The following is a 27,820-nucleotide window of genomic DNA, read 5'->3' as shown; positions in this document are numbered from 1 at the left end:
CAGAGACGTTTTGAGACAGTATAGCCATCAGTTTCACTGTTTCCAGGATGGCAGAGCTTCTCTCTCTTAATGAAAATATTGGATGGAAGAATTCTCACCCTGTCTTGGCAGTCCATTTGTTTGGGGAACTATTTCATGGCAGGAAATGTGTTTGCTCATATTGTTGGAATTGAAAATGATGAAATCTTCATTCAGTGAGTTTTTTTTAACAGTTAAATATTAAGACAGGTCCTTTACGGAAGGCAAAAAGAGGGACGTGTGACTGTTTAAAGACTGACAGGATGATGAAGTTCTATATGTTAGATGTGACAGTCCCCATTAGAGTTCAACCAATTTTGCTTTTTGAGAATCAAAAATTGACCCCAGTACTTTATATTTCTTCTTCCTATTTAACGTCTTTTGTTTAATTCCTTTAAACCCTCCCAAACAAAGCACGTGTCCCTCTGCACCAGCACCAATTAGCAGTGGTGGACAGAAGCTATGTGCTGTATTTAAAGCTACTGCAGAGAACTCTCCTTTTGTGTTGATTTTGGAGCTCCCTGTGAACGGAGGTGGTAGTGTTTCCGAGCACCAGATTCCCTTTCCCAGCAGTAAACCTCTCATGTTACTGCAGCAGGGTCTGACAGTCTGCTCCGCTCAGTCAACCTGGTGAACCTGTATGATATAATCTGATGGCCAGTGGCACCGATGACAAGCATTAGGCAATGACGAAATAGAAATAGCCAATCTATTCGCTGGTGGTCTCATTTACTTATGTAGGTCACGCAGAGTCATCAGTATTGAAATTGAGGTTTCATGACCAGTTTAAAGTTCCTCACAATAACTTTAAGTATGCACTTTACTTAATAGTTGTACTTCACTTGAGTATTTCTATTTCATGCGACTACTTTACTTCTACTCCACGTTTCAGAGGGAAATATTGTACTTTTTACTTCACTACATGTATTTGATAGCAGCAGGAAGTAGTTACTTTTCCAATTAGGACTTTGCATTAAATATATATGTACACAATAGGCTTATGCAATACAATAAAGCTAAGTGTATTTTTCATTCATGTGACAAAAAATCACATTTAGGAAAAATCTCAGGCTGGAAATATGTTGTCACTCTCTGATTCATGAGCATCATGAAGAACAAAATTGGCAACATAGTTTCAGGTATGGTTCTGGGAAACATTACTTGACATCCAGACAGACCTTTTCATCACATCTCCAACGCTTCCTGTCAGACTCTGGGACTGACAAATAAATCCTCGCAACATCCCCACACGCTGTGTGAAAACGTCAGAGAGCGATGCAACGCTTGTATTGCGTGTTATCGCCCTCTTCTGGTCAGCAGCGTGAACTGCCTATGGTCTCTGAGGTAGAGGCGGCTGAGAGAACGAGTAAGGTCATGAATTGGAGACGGTGCCAAACACCCCTTTTTCCCACTTGAAGAGCAGATGGCAGCTCCCCCAGTGCACAAGGCAGGGAGATGCTACCACCAGACGCTCTAAGCAGGGTGTAAAACACACCCAAACACAGACACATTAACATCCTTCTTTGCACTGTTCTCTATGAGCACTGTACACACAGGCTGAGATTGTCTCTCCAGGCTAATGAATGCAGAGGCTTGACCTGAATTACTTGAAGCTTCACGTATGGGTCAAAATATCTCTTGACCTCTGTTATTAAAACTTTGCAGTGATACTGTGGTAGGTTGGTGTCAAATCTAGTCAAATTAGTGGTGATAAAAGACCCATAAATATATGCTGGCAGGCATAATGAAAACTGTATTACCTGCAACAACTGGGACCACACCCATCTTTGAACTTGGCCTTCATTTTGAGCTCAACTACACAGCTGGAAAGTTTAACTGCATCTTGCACGGTTGGGATGCTATCACGGTGAACAAATCAGTCCACTGACAGACAGACATCAACACCTGGCAAAGTACTCAAAACCACCTCTGTGGTGGTTCCCGCTGCGGTAGGTTTCTCCAGGACCACATTTTGTATGTTCAATGATAACCTCGCTGAGTGTGCCGTTAATGACCTATGGCTAAGCATCTTAATGAGCTCATAATCAGTGCTTTATTAAAGCCTATGCACTGGAAAGGTCAACCACTTAATCATATAGAAAATGTCAACTATAAGACAAGTCTGCTATATATTTTTCTGCTACAAATCTGTAATTAGAGGGATTGAGATCCAGGCCATTTCTAGGTCATGGTCTTCAATATACAAAACAGACATATTTCTCATTTCTCTTTTACTTGTATCTTACTTGTGTTTAGTGTAGTTACCTACAATTATTGAGCATTTACCAAAAAACCCTAATATTTTGTGAATGTGCTAAAGTGTTCAAAACTTTTGACTGGCAGCGTGCAGTTTACAATCCCGCCTGCATTAATAATGCATCTATCACTGTCATTTCGAGGCGTGCTGGTTGACACATTGAGGAGGGTACGCTGAGCTCAGCTGAGTGGCGTGTCGCAGCGGGATATGAGGCAGTTAGTTAATGTGGCGTAAAAGGATTTAGAGGATTTGACCCTATCAGCAGAGATGGCACTCAGAGAGGCTCTGTTAATGACACTAAATGAGTCTGTGCCTGCAGCATGCTAATAATGGTGGCATGAAAGCCAGGCTTATAATTTATATGGAGGTTTTTTTTTTTTTTTTTGCTCGAAGAGTTTTAAAGTAATGTGTGTGCACATTAGGGGTGTAATACTACGCGTATTCGTATTGAACCGTTCGGTACGAGGCTCCCGGTTCGGTACGCATGACGAACCGAATAAGTTTGAAAAAAAAAAAAATTTTAAAACCTTTATTTAACCAGGTAGTCCCATTGCGATTAAAAATCTCTTTTGCAAGATGTAAGTAACAATACAAGATGTAAGCAAGATGTAAGTAAAAATACTGCATAACATTCAGGAGCAGTTTTTGTTTTTTATGCTTATGTGTTGCTAAGAACACACCCCAGAATATGGGTCACTCAGGTATAGTTCCATCATTGTTCAAAGTCAAAGAATAACTTTATGATGTTAGTTGTAATGAATAAATATGTTTTAAAATAAAGTATGTTTCTCTGGCATTTATAGTTTTCTACTGTACCGAAACGTACCGAACCGTGGCTCCACTGTATCGTACTGAACCCAACCGTGCATTTTGTGAACCGTTACACCCCTAGTGCACATACAGTATTATGTAAAGGCAAGGTAACACAATTCATTTCAGTGCCTTCACTGAAACAATCACAACAACTCACATTGTGCTTTTAATCTTTCTGGTATTGTTGCAATAAGAGTCCATACAATAAGAGCACTTGGCCAGCGTCAAGGCGGTGAAGTCGTGGTTCGACTGCCGGCCGACGGGACACCTCACGGCAAACGGTGCAAGTCTGCAGTTGTGCGAAGCAGCTGAAAAATGATTGAATTCAAGATGTCGTTGGCCAGCCTGGGTGACTTCCTCGAGATAAATTAAGAATAAATGTACCGTGCTGAGGATGAAATTGAGTTTTGAACCACTCTATTAGTTTTCTTCACGTTTGCTGGAACTCTGCAGGGGCTCTAATGACGAGATGCATCGTTCATCTTTCAATCTAAATCTAACATCCTCCATGCTATGTCGCTATACACACTATAAACTACTATTTATCGATCTTGGAGCGGAATTTGATGGGATGGCAAGGAATGATTTGAATATTCGATATTTTGAGTTATAAGGGCTGATTGAGGCATTCAGCTGCAGCTGCCAATACTAAATGACAAATGGATTTGGGAAAGTCTTGGTTTTTCAAACCTGTAGACCCGAAGCAGAACAATAATCTTTTATGAACTGCATTCACTGAACTACACCAACAGAGATACGAAAGGAGCATCCATCCTGTTTTCAATAATGGTATCTGCCTCGACATGCAGGGCTCCTTTAGTCCAGAATGATTTCAAAAAAATATTGCTATACTTCATTTATTCATATTAAGGAATAGTGATATTTTTGCTCAAAATGTAAGTATAAGACCAACTCTGTTTGAATGCTCCCCGACATTAGTTTTTCTGTTGGTGATTATTCCACACTGGATAAGGAGCCACTCATAAATATACCTGTCAATGCATGAACACCATAATAATCTCTATCACATTCGCTTTCGTTTTCAATGCATGACGGACCATCATTGCCGCCTTGCCAGGCAGGGCATTGGCACGGCTTGACTGATGGGACAAAGAGGTGCAGCTGCCAACTCCTGCAACTCAAATCCTCTTTACTGGTTTCACTATGACAGTCTGCCCCGCTGTCTGCATTGGCATTGGCCAGTCTGCATTGGCTCGCCATGCAAAGATAGGACGGGAGCTCAGTGACCAGTGCCAGGGATACCCACTAGAGGTGGGAGGAAGAGAGAGATAAACAGATGGAATAATGGGCAGGGAAAGAGCTACACGCTGAAAGAAAGGGTTCTCCCAGAGATTAGGTTGTTCTGTATCACAGCTAACCTGTAGGATGTGCTGAGCGGCAGCAGGTCTGGTATTGAGGCTTTCTTAAAGGGCAAACGGTTCAATATCCAATGCTAGACCAACACAACGTTTCATTTTTGATTCATCTACATGAATGGAAATGTTTGTGCTGTGTGGATTCTTTTTCTGAATGTGATTAGACCGAAAAGAGCAGATATTTGTTTACTGACTGCTGGCATACACTGTAGCCCTACATAGCTGCGGAGGTGTCTGGAGTTGCAGATGACTGCCAGCAATTGTTCTTTTTCTCATAATGTATGCCCTAGCCCACTGGCTATTGCTCGTTATTGTTCCACACGTTGTTTTTCCATTCACTTCCAGCATTTTAGCAGTGCTGTTCTCTGTGGGAGGCAATGGAAAGCTGGCTCATTCGCTGCACAGTATTTCCCTTACAGCTAGCACATACGTGGGCGTGTTTGTGAGTCTGAATCTGAATGTCTGTGTCCTGTATTACCCAGCTCTACATTAAACCTCTTCCGTCTCTCGTGTGTCTTTCTGCCCTCTAGGAATCGCCTTCAAGGTAATCAGTCATCTCTATTTGGCCTGGGGGTCTTCTAGAAGGTCGGACCTCCTCGCCACCATGAAAGGGTTGGGTACCAACCGTAACAGACATCTGTCTGAGTCCTGTGAACCTTCCTCCGGCCGTCCAGAGGCCCTCTACTCTCAGAAGACCAGCACGCTCCCACGCAGCCAATACCTGCTGAGCACGACAATGGACCCCTATGGCACCATGGACCCCCATCTCTATCCTTCAGCCCACCCAGGCTCCCTTCCACCAGACTGCATGCTGCCCCTCAACAACCAGCTGTCCAACAGCAGCACCTTCCCCAGGATTCACTACAACTCCTACGACCAGTCTGACTTCGCCCCACCTGGAGACAGCATCGGGGGGATAAGTACAGGGACCATGGGAACGTCCATGTCCATGGGCATGGGCATGGGAACAGGTATGGGCATGGGCATGGCAGGGCATGGCAGGGCACCTATGATTACGAGTGGCTCAGCAACTATATCACATCATATGACCAAGAACCAGGCACCATCCAGTCTGCTGGAGTTTGATAAGCAGCTACCTGGAGGCCGTGACGGGTTCAGCACGTTGCAGTTTCATCGAACGTCTGCTGTTGCTGCTGTAAAGCAGCACACAGACAGTCCTGGCCGGATCCGTTACATGCTGCATTCAGTGCAGAAACTCTTTGCAAAGTCCCAGTCACTGGAAAGCCAAAACATGAAGGGAAACTTCAATGGACGCTCCACTGGCAGTGGTGGAGGCTCGTCTGGCACTGAAGATGGAGGAAAGCAGAAACGCAGATCCAAAAGTAAAGATCGGGGTACAAAATCAGAGACGACTGCCAAGCGACGACCACGCTCCAACATGTCAGGCTATTGGAGCTCAGACGATTTGGACAGCAGCGATTTGAGTAGCTACCATAACACCATGGCCATGATGACTCTGGGGCATCCAACTGGCCATGACAGTCAGGGGGCGCAGACCAGATACATCCAAAGTGGCTACAACACTATCAGCTCCTCCAAAAGCAGCAATGACATGAAGTATCAGGCACTTACTGGGCCTGTGGGTGGAGGAGGTCGTGGACTAGGTGTAGCGGGAAGAATGGTGATAAATGATAATGACTATATGAAAGGAGGGTCCTGGTCCACACTGACCATGGGCCAGCCGAGACCGGTGATCCAGAAGAGCTCAGCTACTCTGGACAGATCCATGCTCAAGTCCAAATCCTGCCAGCCCGAACTAACTTGCAACTACCTGCAGGTTGGACGAAGGGTGAGTAGGCCTAAAGTGAATGTAGTGCTTGATAAAAGTTGAATTTACGTGTAGGTTGACAAATATCAAACGATGCAAACTATCAAGAGCTATAATACAGTGATAAAGGGCTGACATTGATTGTTAAAGACACATTTTATCCACTCGATGCTGTCTGTAGGGTGATGATTGGAGTAGCACATTAGACCGCAGCGGAGGTGCCAATGAAATCCCATGTCGGCGGATGCGCAGTGGTAGCTACGTGAAGGCCATGGGAGACATGGAAGACAGCGACGACTCGGAGGGAAGCCCCAAACCCTCGCCAAAATCCGCCGCTCGTCGCCAGAGCTACCTCAGGGCTACGCAGCAGTCTCTGAGCGACCAGCTACCCCCACGCAAGTAAGACAACAGGCCGAGACACAGAGCTGTGCTTTATTAATGCAGTACATATTCAAATTCAAAACACCAGATTGGAACCCGCTATCAGCAGGGTACATGTCTGTTAAGAAAAAAGACGAACATGAGACAGTCGTGAATCGGACCTGTTCATGTTATCTGATGCCATTAAAAGTCTTTTTACCGTACTCAATTTTGAAATAAAAACTTTAAATATGCAAATGCTTAATTGTTTGATGTATATCTTAAAGGCCTTATATCTTGTTTGAGATGTACTGTGGAGGAACAATCACGACGCCCTGAAGTTACACAAAGGTTTTGTCAGCAGTTCCATCTGCTGTCGAATAGAAATTGTTTCTATTTGAAATAACTGTCTGCAGGGGTTTGCTGAAGACATTTAAGGAATGTTTATCAAGATAAGATGTAAAATAAAACCTTTTTAAAACGTATTATTCAATACATTGTTGTCTAGTGCCATAGATTGTCATGCTTTGGCATACTCAACAATATTCTGGATATGTTTTTAGATTTATTTCTTGTATAGTCGGCATAAGTGAATTGAGGTATGCTTTCAATTTTTATCAGCACTCCAGAGATTGAAAACTTCAAGACAATATCTTTGTGACAATACCTTCTAGAAAGCAGCTCTTGCTTTTGTTTTCAGTGTGGTCCTCAAGTTTGGAGGTTGCAGTGTCAAAATATCAGTGCCGCACTATATGCAAACACTTTAACAGCGGGCGCATTTCTGGTTGGATCAGAGGAGTATTGATGTAAGATTTCATTCACCCCAAACAAGAAGGCATCATCCTGAGAAACCCAGCCACAGGCCGACCTGACATCCTCACCTCCACTTACATAAAAGGAGTTCAAGTCCGTTTAAAGTCTATGTTTAGAGAATGAAGAATTTATTCTTCCCTAAAGCGTGCTTGAATGACTAACCCTACTCCCCCTGCCGATCCCTGACCACCCAACCCCCACTCTCTTTCGCTCTGCTCCACCCTGATTGGCTTGAGCAGCAGAACCCTGGATTACACCTCTTTGCAGGGGGAGCTGGATGCCCTGTGGTCTCCCCTCCACAGTGTGTCCTCTCTGCACCAGCTGGGCAGGTCAATGAGCAGGTCAGTGATAGGTCTGTAAGCCACGTCTCAGGAGCGTGGTGCAAAACGCTTTTGTCTCATTGGATCATTTACAACCAATGGCTTTGCACTGCCCCCCTCAGATGGCTGTAAAGTCAGTGGCAACTCCAAATGCCAATTCATGCCCTGCTGCTAACAACTGCCAACCTCCCTTAAGCTTGTAAATACCATCTGCCCGGTGCTTTTAGCAGAAAAGTAGCTGAGTGTGACTCTATTCCAATGGGGGAATGAGGGGACATCAGTGTCCATGCACCATGTCATGGCAGCTTACTGTCACGTTACTATCACTGTGTGCCAACAAGGAATATGAAAATAAAGTGACTTTAGAGCTGCAGTTTGATTCAACTTAAAACCTGTTCTTTGTCTTTGGCACCATGATGGCACAGAGGGCTGTACACATACGTCGCCTGAAAATCCCTGGCTTTGCATGCCCAGAGGCTACAATGACGGATGCCAAAATGAGATGAAATTGAAACAGATTTAGGATTTGGATTCACGATGACTCATAAATGAAAGTGGGAATGAAAGGGGGTAACTTGAATGACAACCTTATCCTCCTTTTATCTCTCTTTCAACTTTTGGTTTTGCTGATCATTCATTTTCTCCCCCGATCCGTGTTTCCCTTCTGCCTCCCTGTCACCGTATATTAACAACAACTGTCTTTTCCCTGAACGTGTCCTCATGCACTCCTGACATCGCGTTTCATTTTCCTCCTAATGTTTCAAATCCGTAACGCATCTCCTTTGTCTTGTCTTACCTCTCACCTTACCCCTCTTCCTAGCTGTCTTCCACCCCTAAGAGAGCTCTCCAATAATCGCAGCCTGGACAACCTAGACTGCATCGAGGGTACCGTCTCATCTTCGCCACACTGGGATGACGATGACTTCAGCCAGGCCTGCAGCACCTTGGGCAGACGTAGCTGCTTGGGACAGGTCAGTGCTTGCCTGGACAGGACAGACAGGGGTTGCATTAGATGTGAGCTGTCAAGAGGCTAAATACTGAATCTGTTTCTCTCTGTCTGTTTGTGCCTCTCTTTTACTCTCATTAGTTCAGCAGATATGTTTCTAATGAGTTGAGAATAGATTTGTACTTGCTCGAAATGTGCATGTCTTGGCTCCAAGCAAACTCTCTACTTTCAAATCAACAGTCAGTTTCAAAGACCCCTTTGTCTGCCTTGAGCTACGAACACGTATTTCCGTATTATAATTTGCATTTTCACAGATAAAACTTGAATGACAGTAATCAAATGGGCTTCCTCTGAACACAGAATCCCTATTTTCCAAATATATCTCATACAAATTAATGAAATTGGTTGTTTTAAGTCTAATTTATCCACTCGCATCAGAGCTATTAGCCTCCCACTGACAAGGTCACTAAGATGATGAACAACTACGCGGAGTGGCTCTGATATTTTTCAATGAACTAGTCAAATCAGGCAGTGCAGGCTATTAGTGTGGGATTTACATCCAATCTCTTGAAAGGCCACCACATTACAACAAATGTGTCCAATATAGGAATGCATTGTTTGGATTTGCATGCACAGCAGCATGCCGAAACAATTTAATATGCATGATAATTTAGATTGGTTGAGGTCAAGTTGTATAAATTGGAACGTTTTCCAAAACAACACTGAATTCAGAACAGGGAGCTAAATCGGAACAAGTGGAAATCACCCAAACCCAAAATGTAACATCACTCCAAAATGTGTGTACCGTATGTGTATTTTCTCTGCTTCATTTTCTTTTGCGCTGCCTCTCCTTCACCCTTATATGCCTCTGTTACCAGTCAGTGAACCATCATAATAACTTTGCTTTTAACTCCTACTCGGGCTCTTTCTGTCAATAAACAGAATATGAAACCCATCATCTGCAGGGCTGGTTCTTACTCTTCAAAAGAAGTCTCAGAAAGAGCATGCAGTTGAATAACACTTTTCAAAGTGATGCCTCTGCCTTGGCATTTCTTTTGTATTCTGTAAATTGACAGGTCTTACACAGCTGGCCATGCAAGAAATGTCAAAGAAATGAAAATGCATTTCACAGATGAAATGACTGCTCATCCAGAAACCCAGCATGTGGAGGAGTAACACTCGTTTCACAGGGGTTGAACTGCACTGTCCTCTGCACTACCACTAATTGTACCTCATTGTACCACACACTTAAACTTTCACTCTTGGCTCCATTTCATTTCATCCCATCAGATGCGTCTCACAAATGAAGAATGCCCTTTACAGAAACAGTCAGCTGGGCAGTTTGGTCACCTCCAGTGCTGGGAAATGGCTCAAAATCACCCAACTCATGCACGGCTGTTCTCCTTGCCACACTGCTGCTGCTGTCTGTGCTCATCTTGCCCTTTGCTTTCATCCAGCTACGGGACCTGGAAATGAGTCATCAGTATGAGGACCGCAGCTCCGAGTCCACATTCAGAGATTCCCGTTCCCACTCTCGGGACAACCCAGAGCCTCTAGACTTGCCCATGCCGACATGCTTCCGATCCCGCAGCCACAGCTACCTGAGAGCCATCCAGGCTGGCTGTTCCCAAGATGACGACACAGCATCCATAGACTCAGGCTGCTCACCGCCTCCTATTGACACCACTGTTCGCACCTACAGCACCAGCACTGGTGAGTCACTGGCTGAAAAAACAAATGATACATTTGCTGCAAATTTATTGATTTTAATTCATAAACCATATGAAGTGGTTTCCTGGAGTTCTTACCATGATGCAGTGATATGTGTTACCAAACTGTGATCTAAATGCCTTCTTTGTTACAATATGTATAGTGCAAATCTGTTTTGGTTATTTATTTGGTTTAAGCTTTAATGATTTTTTTTTTCAGAGGGGCACATGGGCCAAATTATTGGCTTCATTTGTATTTCCCATAACATTACTTTGACTGCTCTTCATAGCCTTGATCCTGGGTGGGACACTAGTCCTCCAACAGGCACGCCCCAGCATATTAGCTCAAATGCAGCCTCTTTTGCCCATGCTAGACGACCTTTCTACACAGTGGAAGACATGGAAAGAGCAGTTTGGCTCTTACCTGATAGCCACTGGCTTGAACAAAGCCCCAAAGGAGAAACAGCTTGCAATTTTTCTTCAGCGTTTTGGGACAGACAGACAACGCATCGTACCCCCACACACAGGTAATAAATGCTAACCAGCTCATCTGCCCTAATTCTTCTTTTTTTTAAATCAATGTACGACTTCAAGGACTACACAAGAAAAAGCAACAATTCGAACTCACTATCAAGACAAACTTCATCAATAAAGAGACGCTCGTGGAGCTTTGGTTGTCATTGAAATTGATTACAGGACTTAGCAGTACAAGAAAGCACTGTGCAATCTGATTTTGACTTTGATGTTGAATTTGCTGTAGCAAAGGAATAGTGACTGTGTCAATGCTATTAGGGGCTGGATGGCAGAAGATTGTTTACGACTCACGACGGAGGTTGTGGTTATTGCACCAGATGAAGTTGTCCCTAAGATCAAGCATAGTATTGGTCCATTCTCACATCACCCCCATACTCAGATCTCTTCACTGGCTCCCTGTAGCATGTAGGATCCACTTTAAAATGTTCACTCTGACTTACAGAGCACTACACGGTCAGACTCCTGCATATGTGGCTGAACTACTTCCCTATTTACCAGCCCGCGCTCTCAGATCAGACTTGTTACATTTTCTGTCCGTCCCACGCGCTCGCCTTAAGGCCCGGGGTGGTGACCCAGCTTTTGATGTCGTAGCACCAAAGCCGTGGAACGCTCTGCCTGCACCCCTACGGTTTGCTGATCCAGTGAATTCGTTTAAAAATCGGCTCAAGACTCACCTGTTTAGACTTGCGTTTGGGTAAAATTCATGCTCTAGGTCTGCTTTTAATCTACGTTTTTATTGTGTATTTCACTGTTTATTGTGCCTTCTTAAATACATTTCATGTTTTAAAAACGGCCCTTGGTTTTTAATTCTTGGCCCCTGTATGGTCACATTATGTTATTTATGTTTGTGACCTTTTTCTATTAATACATTTTACTTACTTACTTACTTATTACTGACTGCTCCCCATGTTCATAAAATAACGTGAATATATGAGCATCTGCTTGGTTGAGTATTACCACAGCCTCCACCACGTGGCGCTCTTCCCCATAGTCAAATAGACTTTAGAGTATATGCTGCCTTCAGGATAGTAGAACGTTTCAGTTTCCATTCTGATATTGCTGGAGATCTACAGGATAGTCTGAATTGTTGTTCTGTGTGGTGTAGTACATTTAATTATTCGTCCTGTGCAAGAATAACAGTGCATGTTGTTGGTTCTTTGTGATTCATCAAAGAGCTTAGAACCTTTTTTGCAACATATAGTGAAACTGCGTCCCCATGAAAAACAACTATACAACGTGGATACTACAGTACCTGCAGTATCCACGTTGTTATTCAATTGCCTCATCAAAAGTGCATCAAAAGCACCTTAATGTGCACCATACTCACTTTCAGGTAAAATAGTCAAACTGTTGAGCTTGAATGTCCAAGGCGGCCCTGGAGGCATCAGTAGACACGCGACCACGCCTCCCTCGGGCTCAGTGACGCAAACAAAGGCAACGAAAGCCGGCGTTTCAACTCCACCGCCTGGACAAGAGGCAGTGGATGTCAGCTCCGGTTACAGTCTCCTGGTAAATAATTAGTCTTCACTCAAGACGCCGCTGTGCTGTAAACTTGTTACTGTGCCTGATAGCAGGGTAAGTACTTTTTAACCGTTATTGTTGTAGAGTTTAACGCTAATTGTGTTGTGCACAGTGTGTTTTCCGTTACAAAACGACAACTAGACTAACTAGATGCACATTTCGACCATTAAGCAACGCTAAAAAAAACAAAGTGTGCAGGACATGAGGAGAGTCATCTATCATCAGGTTGATATCTGCAAGCTCTGAGAATAATATCTGTCTGTGCGTCTCCACCACTGCCTCCATCGTTGAAATGTTTTTATCATCTCTCATACTTCCAGTGCTGCTATATGATGCACTCTTTACTTTATTTATCATTGAGTGTCTCATGTGTTCAGTACAAAGTGCTGTGTTGCTGATGCAAGTAAAAAAGCATGTACCCACAATGTGTGCACTCTCAGCTGGGATGCTACACCATGGGAGTCAGATAAGTGGGGCGCTGTTAAAACTGTGTGAGGATGTTATAGTATTGTTGTTATTATTATTATTATTACTACAGTCGATTACTACACAAAAGCTGCTTCTTTTTGGTTGCTGAAATGGAAAATTGGTTTTCACGGGGGATTATTTGAGGGCTGCCCCACTTTGGTCCCACACCGTGTCCTGTGTTTTGCAACATGGATTAAAGTCCCATTTTGAGGTCACATTTGATATAAAGAGTGTACGGATCTATAGCTGTGTTGTTGTTGAAAGCATTTGAATGTGATAATTCATTTGGAATAATAATGGCTTCGCTCATAAGGGAGCCCGGATAGTTTCAGGCAAGGTTATCTGTGTCTTGTGACTGTTTAATTGATTAAACAATACAGATGGGTCGATTGGCGGGCAGCAGCCGGCTTTGGCAAGCAGTACTAAACCGTTAAATAGAGCATCACAAGCCACCCTTTGTCTTTTGTTGTCCCTGGTTCTTGTTCAGCTCCAACTGACCACAAAGCAGCGTCCCCTAAACCAATCGGCTTAAAATGTAGATTGTTGCTGTTGAATAGTTCACCAGGCTTTATAACATTAGAGAAAGCAAGACCAAAACTGTCATCCTGAGTCTCATCTGCCCCGCAACGTTTGAGATGTTGGACTGTATTACACAATGAAGAAGAGGGGAAGAGATTGGATCAGGGCTCGTCAGTGAAATGATGCATTCTGTAACGTGACCAATGAGGGAAAGAAGCCATTCACATGAACAAAGATAAACATTTCAGACCCAAGTTTGCTCACTGAATTATGGCTAAAAGCCCGAAATGCTTTCATTTCATCTATGTTAATAAGAACAATCTTACCACATGTTGCCACTTTGCAACATTCCTGACAATTTGCCGTAGTCATTCTGTAACAATTAGGCTAAATATTTTAAAACCTGATCTTGAATTTCAGGGTCTAAAAAGATGTTGCGCTACCAACAACGATGTCATAGCGGGCAGTGTGGTTGGTTAATGACCTTTCCACAGCAAACGTGGTACATGCTATTAACAGGGAGGAGATCACTGTGTGGGTTGTAGCTCATAGAGGGTTGACTGAAGTGTGTGAGTATTAAGCCAAGATATAATCTGTTGTTAGTGTGCAGACAGTTGGTTACACTGGTGAGAGGAAAGCAGTCCCGGGGTTGTTGGGAACAGTTTTTAGCGGCTGTAGCTTCATGCAGCGAGCCTACAGTTGTTTTCCGGCCTTTGAAAATCCCGTCTTGAACCAGGACTCGCTGTGGACAGCAAAACCACTGTCCAAATGGCATGAAGACAGCAGTGCTCAGTGCCCACTCAAGATTCCACTCCAACATTTTGGCACAAAGCATCTGCTTGTCTCTGTTGTTAAATTCCCTTCTGTACAGCAACCATTAGTTCTACTTAGCAGCTCCTGCAGACAGTGGCTCTAAGCTATGATCTCTTGGCTTCACTTTAAGTTCTGTTTGTACCTTCATTTTTTAGTTTTGGACATTATTCAATGACTATTTACTCACCAGTTTCACAGCTGAGATCTGGGATGTGGCATAGCCAGTAGAAGAAGAAACATTCCTTTATTAGTCCCACAGTGGGGAAATTATTGTCTGCATTTGACCCATCCCTGTGGCAGCAGTGCTACTGCTAATGTTTAGCATGTTCGATCTTAAGTAACATTTCCTAATTGGCATTAAACACAAAGTACAGCTGAGGATGGTTGGATTGTCTAGGTGTCTTAAGTCATACACTAAAGTATTGGTACATTTTAAACCGATGACAAAGGTATATAGGAAGTCCGGGGATAACCAAAGTTGTTACAAATGATCCTGACGGGGGCATGAATGTCTGTACCAAATCCCATGGCAATCCATTGTGGGGAAGCTACTGTATGCGATGACTACACCGTTTCCAAAATAAAGTACATCATCTGTGGCATTCCTGTACTGCAGCTGCTTGTTACTTATTGGCCGACATATGTGGCATTTGTCATGAGCTAAAGTCGGCTGAAAACATTTGCCCGGCCCATTTATTGTGTCCGGCTCTACTACTTTATCTCCTGTCTAATCTCAGAGGCAGCTGTCAGTTATGATTTTAGGGCTTGTTTTGGTGAGCCAAGCAGATTCTGTGGTATTAAGACTTAAGGGTGAATTCTGTTCAGAATGACGAAAGCGTGATGTGACACTTGGAGAACTGCAGGGCACGCACACACACACACACACACACACATCTCTGCCCTCTCACACCCAGTTAGTGAAAATGACAGACTGGGATGCAGGTGTGCCGCATCAGCAACAATCTTATTCTGCCCAACATCCATTTCTGTTAGGAGAGGAAACATGGACAGTGAAAAAAGCTGCCTCAGCAGGTTTTCCTCAGGCAAAGATGGTGGTCAGAGGCCAGTGGATAATCCATGGCTATAGGCGCATGTAGGCTACTGCTTAGCGATGGTGGATGCTAAACTGCAGGTCTCCTAAAATAGCTTTGTGAGACTGGATTTCAGCCTTTCAACAAGATGTGTTCCGATATGATGACTGCTCTGGATATCAGTAAGATGCTGTGGTTGACACATCTATTTATCTATCGTGTGGATGTCGGGGACCGCAGATCTGACTTTCAGACTGGGTTCCATCTTTAAAATGGGGAGCTGAAGGTGTGTTCCAACAATTTAAATCATCACAGTGAGCGTTGGGGCATTAGGGAGTGGTGCACATAAATGTCCTCGTCCTTTTCTTTCTCATGTCATTAAATCATTGACAGAATGGGACTAAACATCTGCATCAGACAGGTGTTTTCTCTTTCTATGTACCTACCTTTCTATTATCTCTTTTACAGCTGGAGGGTATATGTGGTCTGGCATTAGGGAGTGGTGCACATAAATGTCCTCGTCCTTTTCTTTCTCATGTCTTTTTCTTCTTGTTTCCCCTTCCCCTCTTCTCTACTTCAGTCTCCACCTGCATCACCACCTCTAAGAAGGCCGCTCCTCCGCCGGTGCCGCCCCGTACGACCTCCAAGCCCTACATCTCTGTGACGGTGCAGAGCAGCACAGAGTCGGCCCAGGACAACTACCTGGACCAGCAGGACCGCAGGTCGGAGGTCAACAGCCAGTCCAGCCACGCTCACAGCAACTCCTCTGACAGCCTTGACAGCACCCGCGCCAACAGCCTGGCCCGGGGTATCACCCGCCCTCCACACATCATCCCCACGCCCATCGCCATCCAGAGAGAGCCAATCGCACCCACCACCTCCAATGCTTCCACTGAGACGAGTGACTCAGTGGTGCAGCATGAATCCCTGAAATCAGGATTAAACAAAGTGGCAGAGGAACTCCAACTGGTACCAGTACCCAGACGGAAACTGTCCTCCATTGGCATACAGGTAGGCAATGGGACTGTTGCACTATCCAGGGCTAGGGTTTGAATCCAGGAAACACATTTTTTAGCAGTAATGTCTGTGGTGGCGCCATCTGAGTGTGTCACCTCAAGCCAAAACATGTGCTTGCAAGCTAAAAGGTCTCATTAGGGTGAACGTCCCGCTATCATTCGAGCTTGCTGTACTTTTTTACAAAATTCCTGTTTGTGATCCTCCGAAAGCACAACTCTTCTGTTCTGTATGTACTGAAATAACAGAACCTCTTCTCCATTTTTGCAGACCCTGCACATTAACAGAACTCAGGCAGGGTAACCATTGATCGTGACACTTTTTAATTGAAAACCAAGCACAAAATGATACCAATTTTCCCCAAATTGTTCTTCTGGTGATTTGGTTTGTCACCTGGAAAATGAAAAACCCGGCGCAACTGTACTTACACTAGCTGGAATTAAAGGCCTGTGAAATCATTCGTGCCAAGAATTCCGAGTCGGTGATTATGTTTTTTTAACATTCCACTCTTTACTTGTTCTCAGGTTGACTGTGTTCAGGAAGTTCCACGAGAGGAGACCCCGCCATTGGCCAAATTTCAGTCAATTGGAGTACAGGTGGAGGACGGGTGGCAGTAAGTCCTCTTCCTGTCCTTGTAACAACGTGAGGAATTTACATTATAGCCACACACACTGGTCTGACTATTCCTTCCCTCTCCAGAAGCTGTATGTGAAAACCATGTGAATGTGGTTTTATCTGTGTGTTGTATTGGCGGTGTTAAGATGGATTCCTGGCATGAGTTGTTACTGTTTAAACTTGTCTCTGCTTACTGTATATTTGAGGTGCGTTTCTAAGTTGCTGCCGTCTTGTTTGCATTCTGTGATTTTGACGATTTGAATGCCAGGAAGTTCCTCTGGCCTCCTCCTGTATTTATTGGTTTTGCATGCTGCATTTAGTGTCTGGTATCTAGCAGCTGTTCTGAGTCCTGACAGATATTGTATCAACACAACCAGCTAAACAAGAGTTCCTCTGTGATGTGTTTTTTCTTCCTTGTGCTTCTATCAATGTTGTGCACACATTTTGTTCTGTGACATTCCCTCAGCTGCTTTTCCAGTCCTCCGCTGATATTTCTTTAAAATCCTTCAGTCGGGCCCTCATACTATTTCATCTTCTGAGTTAATTGTAACTTCTCAGCATTTGCAGACAAGAAATGGAAGTAATGTTCGGCGTGTTCTTTCCTGACGAGAGATCATTGAAACCAGTCTGAGCGCGCTATTATCAAAGGCCAGCCTCTGATCGATCCTGTTTATTTATATCTGTATTGACCAGCAGAAGTCGATAATAAGTATTGTGTGTTTGTTCGTATTTCAGATATTCTTCTTGAACAATTTATTGCTTTCTTTGTCTGCCGTTTTGGATGTAACAGTGGACAAAAAACAACAACTAAATTGGCAAAAGTGTTTAAATTGAAAGGCCCGTGTGTAACAGTGGGTCTCACTCTTTGTTTCAGGCTCAGTCGCTCCAGTAGCATGGCCTCAAAACAAGAAACAGACTCAGACACACAAGACTTCCCTGTCATCTCTTATACCAATAATGCCAAACAATTTGAGAAGAAAGTCATGGTCAACAGTGCCAGCCAAGCCATGAGCTCCCCTCCCGGACATGACTATCTAGACAACGGAGACGCTGCCGGTGACATCGCTTCACCTCCGCCGCCCAGGCAGTTCCTCAATCGCTCTACCACGCGAAGTAGCTCCTCCTCCTTCTCAGAAAGTCTCGACCCGGCGCTGGACCCCTCGTCTCTACCGCCTCCGGACCCTTGGCTGGAGAGTGGGAACGGGAGTAACAGCAGCGTTCCCCAGAGCGGAGGCGGGGGAACGCTGTGTCGGAGAGACGGCCACTGGTTCCTGAAGCTGCTGCAGGCCGAGACGGGACGCATGGAAGGCTGGTGCCAGCAGATGGAGCAGGAGACCAAAGACAACCAGCTCTCAGAGGAGGGTAAGGCTGGCCGGGTACTCTTCACCAAACCCAGGTGTTTTTGTCGTACTGCCTCCACGCCAGGCGAGGGTGTACTGTGAGGCAGTGAATGAAACAAGTTGTTCTGGGTAGCTTCATTGCACTATCCAATCCTTTTTTTGTTCCCATACCAAAACATGCAATATTTAGCTGCTAGACATGCAAAACTGTTACGGGTATGATCCGTATCTAACTGATAATATTCTTGAGGTGTCCTCTTGGGCTAGCGTAATTAATGTCCATCTACTTTTTAATTTAAATAGTTATTTGGCCCAGGAACAACCCAGAACAAAGCCAAATGTACAGTCAAAGCAGTGCTGAAGTCAAACATGTGCAGGCCCTCTGGATGAACCCTGCGTCTTGAGCCTCCTTCCAGAGGTCTGCTGCTGTCTGACCTCGCCATGTGCTTTATCGGGCTCTGCCTCAGTCACAATCGCTCTATCAGACGTACTCGGCATGGAGGGGATGAGGCGGTAATACCTCGGGTTACCACACACAAACAGGCCTGTAATCCCCAGAATTACACAAATCTACTCTGGAACTGATTAAACCTCCAGATTAGATCAGTGCTCCAACATCAGCAAGTGAGCACACACACGCACAAATACACACTGTACACATGAACAAAGAAACAAACAAACCGTAGGAAGGCTTTGGATGCTCAGTTCATATCAGAAGCGTGTGTGTGTGTGTGTCCTTTTTACTGTAAAGTAGTCTGTATTAAAATATGATGCAAATCTGTGCTCCAGAGCTGCGTCCCACCACACAATCACATTGCCATAAATTTACAATCCAGTGATCAGCGGTCCTAATTTAGTCCGGGCTGGTCTTGGTGTGTGCTCCACTACAGCAGAAAAGACTGGGTTTCTCTGTCATCCACAGCTTGATGAACAGGATGCTTCTGAGATGAACAATTATTGCAATAATTGTCACACATGCATGTGTTTTGAAGTTGAAACAAATTAATTTGTGTTGCTTTCTGTTCTCTCTTCAGTGCTGGGGAAGGTTCGCAGTGCAGTCGGAAGTGCCCAGCTCCTAATGGCCCAGAAGTTCCAGCAGTTTCGGGGACTGTGTGACCAAAACGTGGTATGTCTCTAGCCTTCCTGGGACCTTCCACTCTACAGGTCTGCAGGGGCATGAAACAGAGACCCACGCTTTTTTTTTTTTTTTTAAACAAACCTAACGTCATATTTTTGTTATTCTGTCCTCTTCAAGACGTGCTTGCCACGATACACGTACAAGTGTTCTCACAAATATAAAAACTGACTAATCTGGGAACAGCCATAATCACAAGATATTAGGCATGGTGGCCCACCAGCACAAAAGACAAGGCGCTTATAATAAGCCAATAATCCATTCCCCTCTGTTGACGTGTTTTATTGGCAATGACTTCATACACCGTAGCATTTCAAATAAATAAACAATTTGTTAAATAACTGTTGGTTCATATGAAGTTCAACTTCCCAAATATTGGCCAGATGATCATGGCTGGAACATTTCTTTCATTATGTCATCGTGGTCTTCAGACGCTGCCATCATGACGAAAGACAGAAACATTTCTAAATAGATCTGCAACCATAGGTAACAGAACGACCTAATGCAGACATGTACCCTGTCAATGTGTCAGGGCTCGGCTAATTAAATGTCTTCTATTAATATTTTGCACAGGGGAAATTGGGTAGCTGTCCAGAGAAGCTGCTCGGCAGATCTTCTGCTCACAGAATCGTGAGCAATCATTTATTTTCTGTTTCCGGAACTTCACCGGTCCTTTTAACATGATAGCAACACAGCAAGTGTGTTTTGCCTAAAATGTCTGGACATCCCAGCAGTGAATGCAGCATCGTGAACATGAAGAATAGTGTGGAGCCCGCACAAGCAAAAGCCAGTCTGCCTGGAGCATTACAAACTCTAACTGTGTCAGGGGAATAGAAGTAGGAACAGGATATCCTTCATACGTTTGCCAATCTGCGCTTTGTGCAAACGATAAACAGCAGCTGTTTGTCAGCAAGCGAGGGGTTTGATCTCGTGTTACTTTTTAATCTTAATGCGACGCTGGATCATTTCTTTTTGTTGACATTATCATAAATGTAATGCCCCCTTTTTTGTATTACTCCGGCTCAACGTGTAGGCTTATTTTACTTGTCTATGTTGAAACATTTTTTTGTATTTTATCTTGCTAAAAGAGACTAAGCTCAGTTGTGATCTTTTCATTTTGTCTTGAGATCAACTTTTCAAAAGAATTTAGTTGTGAAATGGCTCCCTCTAGTGATGAATATGCAAAGAGCACCACTTGATGACGAGCGGTGTGTTTCGTGATGCAGAGGTGGAGTACAGTAGCGAGCTGCACCCTGATGGTCTGGGGATGTGACGCCCCGACCAGGAAACGCAACTTCCCTGGTTGTGTTGCATGTCGTTCTCTATCGCTCTCTCGCAACGCGTTTCCTGTCATCTAACTTCTGTCAACTACCAGATGTTTGGCCTCTCTGTCTGTAGTGGCACCTAACTCTTCATATAGCATCAGCTGCTTAAGTTGCATTAGCAGAATGGATGTGAAGATGTGTAATAACGCATCTATTATATTTTATAACCGGGACCACCATGAGCTTGGATGGGTGGTTTTGTCGATCGTGACCCCAAAAAAGCTCACCCGCAGGTACCCCACCCACAGACCAGTATTTTTAGGAGAAGAGCCTAGTTTTTACTTGCCAAATCTTCTTAAACATAGTTGAGTAGACTTTATTTTTGATATTTTTTTTGACTTGATCCATCTCTACCGCTGATCACAGTGGATGCATTGAAAGTAGACGCAGTCGTGTCTTTGTTTTGTTTGCTTCTTCAAGGCCAAACATCCATTTAAACGCTGACTTGTCAGAAGCTATAGCCTGTGAGTTTAAATGGCCTTTTCACAGCAGTTCAGTATGCACACTGAAAGAGGAGCAACATGAGGTAGCCCATAAAATAGACATGTAGTGGGGTAATGGGCTCTGACTAGTTTATTCATAGCTAAATAAAAAGGATGACTTCCAACAAATGGAAAGAGCTGACTACAACTCCATGGGCATTTTTACATTTCAGTTCCAAAGATAAGGCATCATACATTCCACCCTCCAACATTGACTGTGTCCTCCCTCCTCATCATTCATTGTTTGTGCTTTCATTTTCCCTCCCGTCTCCCTCTCTCGGTCAGAATGTGAATGCCAACCCGCGGCCCACAGCCCAGGACCTGGCAGGTTTCTGGGACCTGCTGCAGCTCTCCATCGAGGACATCAGCCTCAAGTTTGATGAGCTCTACCATCTCAAGTCCAATGACTGGCAGCCCGTGCCGTCTGCGGCTGCCCAGTCGCCCCCTGAGTGGAAGGTACTTCCCACCCCTGCTGCCCAGTGCCCTGGCTGGGGTAGGAAAGCCGCCGAAACCGGCCTCTCTCCTCCCACCACCACCACCATTTCTCCCACTCTTTTTTTTTTTCTCTTCTTTTTTCCCTGCGTGGGATGAACTCTTAACAGAGCCTCCCTGTCCAATACAAAGGGGTCAGAGGGATCCCTTTAGGCATGCATGGAAGAAAAATCATCTCAAAGAGGGCTGTCGTTGGTGTGTTTTTAAATGTAAAGCCCTGCTTTGAGCATGCATGCGTCACTTACTGCGCTGCTGGTTGCAGTGGAGCATGGCTAAGATGCCTCATGTGACAGAATGCAGTCTTGCTTTTGCTACCGCTCGGTTTAGATGTCTTTGCTTGTGTAAGCGTGTCTGTCATTGTTTCTCTCTCTCTCTCTGTCTTTCTGGTCTGTGGTTTGTCTGTATATATTTGTGTGTGTGTGTGTTTTAAGTTTATGGTTCTGTGGCTGAGGTGCTCTTGCTTTATGTTGCTTTGCAGACTGTCTTGTGATCCCTTTCTTGTCCTTTAAGTTCTTGTCCTTTAAGTTAGCTCCAATGTGGCCATCAATTCATGTTACCATTTCATGTCTACAAGAATTGTCGTATAAATGTTTGCCTGTTGTTACCAGTTGTCTACCTGTCAGTGTTTGTCTGTTTAACACCTAAAGCCACGAAATGTTGTTTCAAGCTTTAACGAATACAATCAGCATTGTCAAAATGTCTTTGTCAAAGTCCTGTCTGGCAAACCTGTCTAAAGGACCAAAACCTCCTGCAGACAGTTTCCATCGTACATTCTCTCACTGTCCTGTATCTGTCCTTTCTCCTCCTTCCTGTCTGTCATGTTTCACCGCTGCACACTACAGGACGAGGAGAAGGAGGCCGCTCCGGCTTCAAAGAAGCCCGGTAAGGGACGGCCATCGCTGGGCCGCGAGAAGAGCGCCGACTCCTCGTCCAGCTCCTCTTCGGCCTCAGCAGAGAAGCAGAGACACGAGGCTCGCAAGCGTCTACTGGCTGCTAAGAAGGCCGCCTCGTTTCGCCAGAACTCCGCCACGGAGAGCGCGGACAGCATCGAAATCTATGTCCCCGAGGCCCAGACCCGCCTCTGAGACAGTGAGAAGGAAGGAACTAGGGTCGGATCAAAGGACAGATAAGTGTCGCTGAAATACCTGGAGAAAGGAGTGGAAGTCTTTTGCAATGCAAATGAGCTACTCTGAGTAAAGATGGCTGGAAGTTGGGGGGGATCAGATTCCGTAAGATTGGGGTGGGGGGGGGGAATAGGGCATTTTTCACACACTCTTTCACATATAGTTATGGGCTGGTACTGGTGGCATCACATACTCGTCTAAAAAAATAAATTAAAAATGTTACTTTTGAGGACTCGACAGATGATGAAGCAGGAGACTCCTCATTTGAGGCTGCCATTGAAAACCTCAGCTGACGAACTTTTGTCATTTCTTGTAACTACTCTTGACATCATAAAATGAATGAAGCTTTCGTTATTATGACAAATATATCTTAAATAATCTATATGAAGACTGTTCTAAACGTTGCTCTGTCTTGGCTGTAATCTATTAAGTGGACAGAAGGCAAACATTACTGCTCTTCTGTCTCCCATCGTCCTCTCTTTCCAGATCATTGGCCATCTTGTAGCTTTACACAACACCACCCTGTGGCCATCACGCACACTGCATCCACTGCACTCACACACACATGACAAACTCACACACTATGTATGTTCCTTGTATTTATTAGTTTACTTTGCTCATCCTTTTGTTTTGTATAAATCCATTTGGATGTGGTTGTTATGGATATTTTTGGTATGATGAAGTTGGATGTCCGATTTGAAGGGGTGTTTGTATGGTTCCTAACAATGAACTCTTGTGTGTTTCCGTCCAAATGTTCTTGTGTCAAAGATTCAAACAGCGGTGAGAATCTGTAAAGTTTAGTTTCTTAAAGTTTTTTTTAATGAAAGCACATCCCGATATTAACGGAGACCGAGCATGACGATCTCCAGTTCAGTCAGAATGTCAGTGGCCACAATATTATTAGAAATGATTATTTTTCTTTCTTTTTTCCCAATCTCTCTGTCCCATTAACTTTGGTTTTCATGTATGTGCTCTAACTGCAGATTCAGGAATATTTCAGTCAGGATTTGTGTTCCATCTGTTTTAATGCTTCTTTAAGTGTTTTTAATAACCTCACTTAGCGTTCAACTCAAACAATCTCAAATGAATTTAGGGCTTTTATTGAAATAATGCAGCAGGGTAATGTGCTGTTGTTTGTGGGGACACACAATCGGACATGTGTCTTGCTGTTGTTTTTATACTAAGATTCCAAAAAGCATTTGATTTATTTTTGCCTCCCATCACTCAACAAATTCAATCTTCAATTTGTTGCCGTTATTGTTTCCCCGCATTGAACATCAGCCAAAGTACCTGCACTTTTTTTATTCAAAGAAACTAATATTTAATTAAAACATTACGTCCATTAGTCTTGTGTTTTCATCACAATGCGATTTGCCTTTTTTTAATAAATGGAAGACTGCATAAGCCAAAGATGAATTCACGTTTCACATTCAACTGACCGTATTGAAACGTCAGCAGCAGGGAGCTCAGCAGTAACGGTGCTTACTGTTGAAACAGAGTGGAGTGCAGCCACAGCACTGCATTTATTTCAGTTTTTAACATTAACATATGCACATTCCCAAAAGCTCAACTAGAAATGCCCAACACTACAACAACAGAAGTATTGCCCCTCCCCCTCCCCCTACCCAGACAGGAAACTGACATCTTGAAATGTCTCATTTCTGACTCTAGAGGACAAAAGTGGTGAATCAAATACACAGTAGGTTGTAGTAGACTGTACTGTATGCATTCACATCATGGGGCGACATTGAGCCCTGCACTGTTCTGCTAGAAGGGGACACATTGTGTGCATTACACATATTTACAGACTCTTGTTCATTTGAAGCAGTTTCCCAAAACAAAGAGGCCTCTTGGTTTTTGAGTCATTCACATCGACAAACTTCTGGATTTCACTAAGAAGTAAAACATCCGACCACAAAGTCGGAACCCACAGTTGTTTGTCATGACCTCCACTCACATTTGGTTTCTTCCAAATGCTAAGCAAACATCACTTCCCCTCCCTAATTAGTTATGTTAAACCGTGAGAATGGCACTGCTTCGGCTGCTGCTATGCCTCATTCTCACCTACTCTGACACAAAAATGCAGCCGGAGGCTTTGAATTGGAAAAGTCAGATGACAACTGTTATCACTCTATCTCGGCAAGAGCTTTCTCCTGATGGCAGGCCTTTTGTTTGCCTTGTTGTGTTTGACTCCCAGCAAGGAAAATGGCTCAGGGGTGTCAATACTCTGTTCCCTGGGTGCTGTCAATGCCCCCCCCCCCCTCTCTCTCTCTCTCTCAGTGGGGTGGAGAGCATCGTTAGGCCTTTTGTGTGACTTGAACTCAGTCGTTGGCTTGATTTGATTTGAGAGCGCCAGGAAAAAGTTGTCTGACAAGTTGTTTTTCTGAAATAAGCTGTTTTGTTACACAGTTCTCCATAAACAAATGATTGACACATTTTGATGATCTTAATGTCATGGGTATTTAATAGTCAGTCTTAGGAATTAATGTGTTGCATAGCATAGCTTGAGGGCAATATATTGCAACAACTACATTTCAAATTTCTTTCTCATATGCAAACCACTGCCAGAATATTTTTAACATTTAAAACCGTTTCATAACAACATATTTCCTTTTTTCTTCCCATTTGCCACATTTTGGGGCCCAAACCCCTGCTGTCTGTCACCCTTCTTCACACAAAACCGCAGGTCTGCCTGACATCAAACTAAATTGTGGCATCCCAAGTATAAGAGGGAGGGGAGGGCTGGAACGCAGAGAACGTTGTGCTACGATCTAACCGGCACAAACTGAAAAGCAATGCTTTTCCAGACGTTGGACATCTAAAAATGCCAAGAGGTGTCAGTGACGTACTTAAAGAGAGACAAGAGAGCTCATGCATTTAAACGAGGCTTCCCTCCAATACACGCAGATATCACTGGGACACACCTCGGTGGGGTTATCCACGATCCAAACAGCTGCGGTGTGGCGTTGCTGCTGTAAAGCCATTGATTTGAGGGTGATGACGGTCCCCCATATTGGTTTGATGGGTTGGGCCTTTTAAAGTCAAAACCTGTTTTGGTAAAGCTTCATTTTGACCAGTGAACTGGATTTTCACTGCTTCTAATCAGCTGCACTCCTTCAATCGCAATAGTGAAGTTGTTATCATTCATAAATGCAAGCAGAAAAAAAGTTTAGCAAAATTGTTTATGATGTAGCTATGCTCCAAATTGTACCCTGTCTTCTGTGATCCCAATGTATGTTTTTCCTCTAAAAATGGGTCTGACGTCACACCTTATATAAAGTTTAGCTACCCTTTGTTTTGTTTCTGCATTCCAGGACTGAGAAAATAGTTTTATCAGTACAGGCGAAGAGGGAGAGTTTAATCCCAGTGAGCGCATACCTCAACTGGGATAGCACCAGTGAATCCACTCCCATACAGTGGTCCAAAGGCCTGCTTGCAAAAAAAAAACAAGTTCATTAGCATCTGTGCTTTGTTCCTCCGAGTGGGGCATAAAACTGGGGAAGGGGTGAGGGGCAGAGCTCCTACCACAAGGGATGATATCGCAAAGAGTGTCTGTAAAAAATACAAGAAGATATATTTTATGAAGCGAGCACTTATTTTAAAGAATAGGATGTGTTCTGCATTATACTCTGTGGGCTGTATGGCAGGGTTTGTGGGGTTGAGTATAAAAGGGTTGTATAGTTTGAGACAAAGTTGTGAGTGAGAGGGTGTGTTCATAAAATGAGATTTCTTGTCACTATACTCTGGTAAAAATGTAAGGTATAAGTGCAATACTGAGTAAAAGGGTTCTTTGATATTAAAATGAAACTAATAATCTTGCATTTCTCCCCCTGTGCTTCTTAAAGTTGTCTTCTGTAAATAGACCAGACTGAAAATTGTCATATTTTACAATGCCGTAGATCTATTTATACCATTTCAAGGTTGTTCAAATGTATAACGGAGAGACGTAACATTCAATAAAATGCACACGATACTTTTCTCAAAAAGTTCATCACGGTTGTGTGTCTGTGCTTACTGTTTTGAACGGACAAGATGTTTACATTTGTGGCTGTCATTTTTCTTTTGACTATTTTTAGAGATGCAGGACTTTATATTGCCTGTTTTTAACCCTGCTAAATTTCAATTATAGCTTTAAATCTGTGTCAATATGTACTTTTTAGCTATTTCCTCTTTTCAGACTCAGTGACAGAAAGCATATTTTATCACAACACAGGTCGGTTACAACAGGTAGATTGAAGTTTTGTATTATTTCTTTTAATCTGAGCTCACTCCCGCTCCTTTGGCCTGGGGAATCAAATCACCACAACACATATTACAACTGTAAAGCTGATGTCTAACTATCAGATCTGAAATGACTCCGGGCAGTGTGAGTCCAAATAACTTTGGTTAATTGTGTTATGAGCTGGTCCAATGCGGTCACCGATCCACGCTTTCGACGTTTCTGATTTATGTAACCAGAATATTTTTGCTCAACGTTACGTAAAGCCAATGTAGCCGTCTCCCGCACACCGGGATAGAAACGACCACGGTGCTTACAAACGAGCTCTCCGGTTCTCTTCATATTCAGGCTCGTGTCAACGTAACCGTAGGATTTGAACCACGTCGAGAAAATAACATTGTTTGAATTGACTGCGCTGTACTTTGAATGAAATGGTTCTCCCCGTCAGTCACAATTACACGGAGCCCGTCTGCTGTCTGGCGGAGCGCGGTGATTGGCGGAGGAGGCGCAATGAAGGTCTGTGATTGGCTGACAGCTGTCGATGAGGCGGGATCATTTCAGCTGCGACTGTCAAGATTGGTAAAAGAAAAAAAAGCTGGCGCTGCTGCGTGCAGGTAAAAAGGAACAAGCGACACAAAACAGAAAACATTTGTCTTGGCAGAAAGCGAGGGCTGCGATGGAGACGGAGAAACATTTTCGTGCGACGGAACCCCAAAAGCGAGGCGTTTAAGTCGGTGAAAAAAGGCGCAACACCTTCGGCTTTCTTGGAAGAAAGTGCCGTTGTGTC

The 27,820-nt window shown here is 43.9% G+C and overlaps 1 protein-coding gene across 1 annotated transcript; it reads left to right on the top strand.

The window, feature by feature from the left end:
- Positions 1–5,068: 5,068 nt before the first annotated feature.
- dlgap4b (discs, large homolog-associated protein 4b) lies at positions 5,069–22,775 on the top strand (the record flags this gene model as incomplete). The annotated part of the gene is made up of 12 exons (XM_079266453.1): positions 5,069–6,274; positions 6,435–6,652; positions 7,666–7,767; positions 8,567–8,717; positions 10,150–10,405; positions 10,776–10,928; positions 15,868–16,298; positions 16,826–16,914; positions 17,791–18,278; positions 19,291–19,382; positions 21,484–21,654; positions 22,533–22,775. 12 exons carry the CDS (start codon positions 5,069–5,071, stop codon positions 22,773–22,775), a joined length of 3,600 nt encoding a protein of 1,199 aa, XP_079122579.1.
- Positions 22,776–27,820: the final 5,045 nt, after the last annotated feature.

This window comes from Melanostigma gelatinosum, assembly GCF_949748355.1.
Source record: "Melanostigma gelatinosum genome assembly, chromosome: 3".
In the NCBI taxonomy this organism is placed as follows: domain Eukaryota; kingdom Metazoa; phylum Chordata; class Actinopteri; order Perciformes; family Zoarcidae; genus Melanostigma; species Melanostigma gelatinosum.
The sequence above is the reverse complement of the archived record's forward strand: the minus strand, read 5'-3'. Positions and strand labels throughout refer to the sequence as shown.